Source organism: Colobus angolensis, unplaced genomic scaffold (assembly GCF_000951035.1).
Source record: "Colobus angolensis palliatus isolate OR3802 unplaced genomic scaffold, Cang.pa_1.0 Scaffold110, whole genome shotgun sequence".
Lineage (NCBI taxonomy): Eukaryota > Metazoa > Chordata > Mammalia > Primates > Cercopithecidae > Colobus > Colobus angolensis.
The window spans coordinates 575,716-581,674 of NW_012112031.1; the positions used below are offsets into that span (position 1 = coordinate 575,716).

Sequence of the window (5,959 nt, forward strand, 5' to 3'; positions counted from 1 at the left end):
CCACTGTACTCCAGCCTGGGCGACAGAGCAAGACTCCATCTCAAAAAAAGAAAAAAAAATCCATTCAATCTCTTTGATTATGCAATTCCACTTCTGAAGAGATATATCCGCAAATATAAACAAGGTAATATCTGGGTGGTGAGGTTATCACTTATTTTCATTTTCTGTTTATCTATATAAATACTGAATCACTGTGAAGAAACTATGGGAACAACCTTCATGTTAACCTCATTAATATAGGTTATAAGCCATTTGTAAGCTTCATTTATAAGCCAAATTCAAAGTAACAGGTTAGTTATTCTTCTCCAAGATTGCTCACCTGGTTATCAGCATAGCCCAGCAAAGCCCTTTGCTTTTCTTCATCTTTTTCATAAATTTTCATTCCCAGTAGATCACACCAGTAGTTCAAGGACTTGTGAAGATCAGACACTGCAAGTGTTACTTTTAATACAGGGTCTGTTGGGTGATAAAGCAGGAACAGACAGATCAATTTAATGGAATAAAACAGAAAGACCAAAACATGCTCATGAATACATACAAATTCAGTTTATGTTAAGAAAGGGATTTTAAGCCAGTATGAAGTCAGGTGCCTGTAATCCCAGCACTTTGGAAGACTGAGGCAGGAGGACTGCATGAGCCTAGGAATTCAAGACCAGCCCAGGCAACACAGTGAGACCTCACCTGTACAAAAAATTTTTTAAAATTGGCTGGGCGCAGTGGCTCAGCTCACGCCTGTAATCCCAGCACTTTGGGAGGCCAAGGCAGCTGGATCACCTGAGGTCAGGAGTTTGAGACCAGCCTAGCCAACATGGCGAAACCCTGTCTCTACTGAAAATACAAAAAAAAATTAGCTGGGCATAGTGGTGCACCTGTAGCCCTGGCTACATGGGTGGCTGAGGCGGAAGGATCACCTGATTGCACCAATTAAACCATTTCACATGTGCTAGAACAGGTAAAAAAAAACCCACAAAAAGCAAAATAAGTGTTGGTGAGAATGAAGAACAACTGGACCTACCATAGACAAACAATGGTCCTATTACTTTCAATGACTGTCTGACACTTTCTTATAAGGTAAAAGCAATTCTACTCCCAGGTATTTACTCAAGAGAAATGAAACATTTATCTATCTACAACAAGATTTACACAAGAATGTTCATGGCAGTCTTCCTTAGATAAAAAATCTAGAAATAAACCAAATGTCCACCATTGGAAGAATGAATTAGCAAATTGTTATATTCATAAAATTGAGTATCCGTCAGCAATAAAAAACAAAAACAAAAAAACCCACCAAGCTGTGATATGCAGTTACATGGCAGCGGAATCTCAAAGCCACGTTGAGCAAAAGAAGCCAGGCACAAGAGAATACTGAATGATCCCATTTGTATGACGTCTAAGAACGAGCTCACCTACAGTGACAGAAGTCAGAATAGCGGCTGATCTGGGAGATGAGGGTGCCAACTCATTGGAAGTGGGCATGAGGGAACTTCCTGGGAAAATGGTGTGTATTTTGAGTAATGGTTGTATGAGTAAACACAACTGTCAAAACACATTTAAATTCTACCTAAATTATGCCTCATCAACAACAACCACTTGTCTGAGCTCAGGAAGGAGTTAAAAACTAGAAGTGAGGAAGCTGGAGCAAGGATGATGGTTAAGTTCAGAGCAGGGGTAAGCAGAGTCGCAGGTAAGCTCTCATCAGAGTAGAGGAAGAATGCAGAATGGGAAAAACGGCAAATCAGGGCTATGGGTAAAAAACACTTTGGGATGAGACACAGAAAGAGGTGCCCGTGTCTGAGGAGAAACTGTCAGGGAGATGAAAACGGCAGCATGGCTGGGCGCAGTGGCTCATGCCTGTAATCCCAGCCCTTTGGGAGGCCGAGGCGGGTGGATCACCTGAGGTTAGGAGTTCAAGACCAGCCTGACCAACATTTTGAAACCCCATCTCTACTAAAAATACAAAAATTAGCCAGGCATGGTGGTGTGTGCCTGTAATCCCAGCTACCAGTTACTCAGGAGGCTGAGGCAGGAGAATTGCTTGAATCTGGGAGGCAGAGGTTGCAGTGAGCTGAGATCGTGTAACTGCACTCCACCCTGGGCGACAGAGCAAGACTCCGTCTCAAAAAAAAAAAAGAAGAGAAAGAAAATGTCAGGATCGCCAGGGAGCAGGAGTTCATCAGTGTTGTGGAAGAGTGAGCAGAGGCTGGGTGTGCTGGCTCACATCTATAATCCCAGCACTTTGGGAGGCCAAGATGGAGCAATCAATTGAGCCCAAGAAGTTCGAAACTAGCCTGGGAAACATGGTGAAACCCCATCTCTACAAAAAATACAAAAATTAGCCAGGCGTGGTGGCACACGCCTGTGGTTCCAGCTATTTGGGAAGCTGAGGTGGGAGGATCACTTGAGCGTAGGAGGCAGAGGCTGCAGTGAGCTGAGATCGTGCCACTGCACTACAGCCTAGGTGATCGAGACCCCGTCTTACAAAAATAAAATGGGCTCAGGTGCGGTGGCTCACGCCTGTAATCCCAGTACTTTGGGAGGCCAAGGCAGGCGGATCGCCTGAGGTTAGGCGTTCAAGACCATCCTGGCCAACACGTTGAAGCCCCGTCTCTACTAAAAATACAGAAATTAGCCAGGTATGGTGGCATGTGCCTGTAATCCCAGCTACTCAGAAGGCTGAGACAGGAGAATCGCTTGATCCCAGGAGGTGGAGGTTGCAGTGAGCCAAGATCGCACCACTGCACTCCAGTCTAGGTGACAGAGCAAGAATCCATCTCAAAAAATAAAATAAAATGGCCCAGGCGCAGTGGCTCACGCCTGTAATCCCAGCACTTTGGGAGGCCGAGGCAGGCGGATCGCCTGAGGTTAGGAGTTCAAGACCATCCTGGCCAACACGTTGAAGCCCCGTCTCTACTAAAAATACAGAAATTAGCCAGGTATGGTGGCATGTGCCTGTAATCCCAACTACTCGTTTGAACCCGCAAGTCGGAGGTTGCAGTGAGCTGAGATCCAGCCACTGCACTCCAGCCTGGGCGACAGAGCAAGACTCCGTCTCAAAAAAAAAAAGGCTAGGAGTTTGAGACCAGCCTGGCCAACCTGGCAAAACCCCGTCTCTACTAATACAAAAATTAGCCAGCATGGTGGCGGGCGCCTATAGTTCCAGCTCCTCGGGAGGCCGAGGCAGGAGAATCGCTTGACCCTGGGAGGCGGAGGTTGCAGTGAGCTGAGATCCAGCCACTGCACTCCAGCCTGGGCGACAGAGCAAGACTCCGTCTCAAAAAAAAAAAGGCTAGGAGTTTGAGACCAGCCTGGCCAACCTGGCAAAACCCCGTCTCTACTAATACAAAAATTAGCCAGCATGGTGGCGGGCGCCTATAGTTCCAGCTCCTCGGGAGGCCGAGGCAGGAGAATCGCTTGACCCTGGGAGGCGGACGTTGCAGTGAGCCGAGACTGCGCCACTGCATTCCAGCCTGGGCAACAGAGCTAGACTCCATCTCAAAAAATTTAATTAACTAATTAATTAAATTAAAGAGCGAGGAAAGAGTCTGGCAAATTTGTCAGCTGAGAGGATGACTGAGATTCTATCTTCCTTCAAAATAAAATGTATAAAGACTATTTTCTATACATTTCCTGCTTTAACATTAATTGTGCATCTACTATTATGTAATTTGCCAAAGCTCTATAAACTATAACAAGCTGATGAGACAGACACTCTTATTTTCTGAAATTTTTGGATAAGAAGACTAAAGTTCAAAGAATTTAAGTAAACCGTTTAAGGTCAGTCACATAGTTATGTGACCGAACCAAGAATGACAGATCTGTTCCTTTAATCACTCAACAAAGTATTCGCAGAACGTCTAGTACACGCCAGGTACGTGCTAGGAGCCAGGATCCAAAAACAACTTTGAATGCTTCTGAATTACTGAGTTTGATGAGAATCTAAAAGTAGTTGCTGTATTTGGCAAGAAACAAAAGCACTTCACTGAGTAACGAGAGCCAGTGCACAACAGACTGAAGTGAAAACGGGCGGCGAGAAAGAGAAGCAGTGCGCACTCAGGGTTTCGGAAGAAGAAATCTGGAAAGGACGTAAAAAAGAGAAACAGTGCGCACTCAGAGTTTCAGAAGAAGAATCTGGAGAGGAGATATTGGGTCAGTAAAAGGTTTTTAAAGGATGGGAGCTTTCAGCACCTGTTTGCATGCTGACGAGAATAACTCACGAGAAAAAAGAGACTGATGCTGCAGAATGGAGAAGAGATGATCAAAGGAACTGCAGAGCTGAGGGGGATGGGATGGAGGCATCTCCATGCAGAGAGCAGAATAAGGACAGATCCAGCAGCAGTGCTTCCAGGGCAGCCTGAGGTTGTGGCAAGGCACAAATGCTGAGTCTAAACAAGCGGTCTACACAGGTGGCAGTGAAGACATCGGTCCTTGGCTCAGGTCAACCCAACAGCGAAAGGACGTGGTTCTGATAGTAAGAACCTGGACCCTGTTGCGTAGGCCCTCCCACACACACTTAATGCCACCCCCCTCAGGCCCATGGTGACACAAATGTAGAAATGACACTCACATCATCCAACAATTTGCTTCCCTGTGGATCCACCTTAGAAAGTTCTCGAAATGCTTCATCTCCAACAAAGCAAATTTCATGTCCGTCCTACACCAGTAAAGAGAAAAGACACCTGCCAAAGACATCCTTGAAGAAACCTCCGGTCCAGCCTGCCCCCTGCCTGAGGAATACTTACAGGGTCGGCCAGAATGACCACCTGTACTGTTGCTTTCCCTGGGGTGTCCAGGCTCACCAGGGGAGTCAGAATCTTCTGGTTCTCCCTTTTCATCAAGTCTTCTAAGTCTGGCAACTTGAGGAAAACAAAGGGGCAACGTGAGCCAGGGGTCACACACTACTCAGGACACGGCCCTCGTCAGCCCTAGAGGAGTATCAGACACCAGAAAGAACCCAGGCGCCGTGTGTTTGAATTTACTATCTCAGCTGCTCTTCAAACAACTGCTGACCTTGATACTGAAGCCACAGTCAAAAGGACCTCGAGAAGGGAAGGGCAAGGTTCTCAGCTGGGTTGAACGAGCTAGTCGCAGAGCTCAAACACTCTGGTATCAAGCGTTACCTCTTTCTGGGGGCAAGAGAAGGCAATTCTTCCAAAAGCTGCTGCGTGGTCCACCGCACCCTTGACGCCCTGGAGCTCCAGCTTACACTGAAATAGGAAAGGGGGTTATTTTTTGGAACAGGTTCTACATTACATGTATGTGGTAGAAAAATTCAAACAGTATATACAAAAGGAATAAAGTAAAAACTAAGGCTCTAGCCTACTCTCACCCCAGAGACAACTAGTAAGCAGCTTCCTGTGTATCCTTCTAGAAGCACTGCACATGCACGCATCTATCTTTTTTTTTACACAAATGGTAACATAATTTACAAATTATTCTGTACCTTGTTTTTGTCCACTTAATGTCACCATGTCAATACATAAAGATTTGCCTCAATCTTTTTGCTAGCTATGTAGTAATCCATTCCATGAATGAACCGTAAATTACTGAAGTATGTCTCTAATCTATACGACACTGAAATTCTTACATGTTGTGATTACAAACAATGCCGCAACAGACAACCTTGAACACACTTCTGTGTGCCTCTGTGTGCTGAGCACATCTGTAAATAAGTCCTAGGAGCAGAACTGCAGGGTCAAAGGGCAAGGACTTCATTGTGCTCAAATGCTGGGTTATTAGCAAAAGAAGATGAAAAAGATCTTGCATTAAATCCATTCAAGGGGCTTGGCGCGGTGGCTCACACCTGTAACCCAAGCACTTTGGGAGGCTGAGGAGGGCGGATCACAAGGTCAGGAGATCGAGAGCATCCTGGCTAACACGGTGAAACTCTGTCTCTACTAAAAATACAAAAAATTAGCCAGGCGTGGTGGCGGGCGCCTGTAGTCCCAGCTACTCGGGAGGC

The 5,959-nt window shown here is 45.8% G+C and overlaps 1 protein-coding gene across 1 annotated transcript in view; it reads right to left on the reverse strand.

Annotated features, from left to right (window-relative positions):
- Positions 1 to 4,525: 4,525 nt before the first annotated feature.
- Positions 4,526 to 5,959, reverse strand: part of GLOD4 (glyoxalase domain containing 4) — a 22,479-nt gene continuing 21,045 nt past the window's right edge. Inside the window, exons 5-7 of the mRNA XM_011956211.1 lie at positions 5,118 to 5,208; positions 4,740 to 4,853; positions 4,526 to 4,651 (exon numbers count right to left, since the gene is read on the reverse strand). Coding sequence (XP_011811601.1) covers positions 4,526 to 4,651; positions 4,740 to 4,853; positions 5,118 to 5,208 — 331 coding nt within the window. The remainder of the gene's footprint in view (positions 4,652 to 4,739; positions 4,854 to 5,117; positions 5,209 to 5,959) is intronic.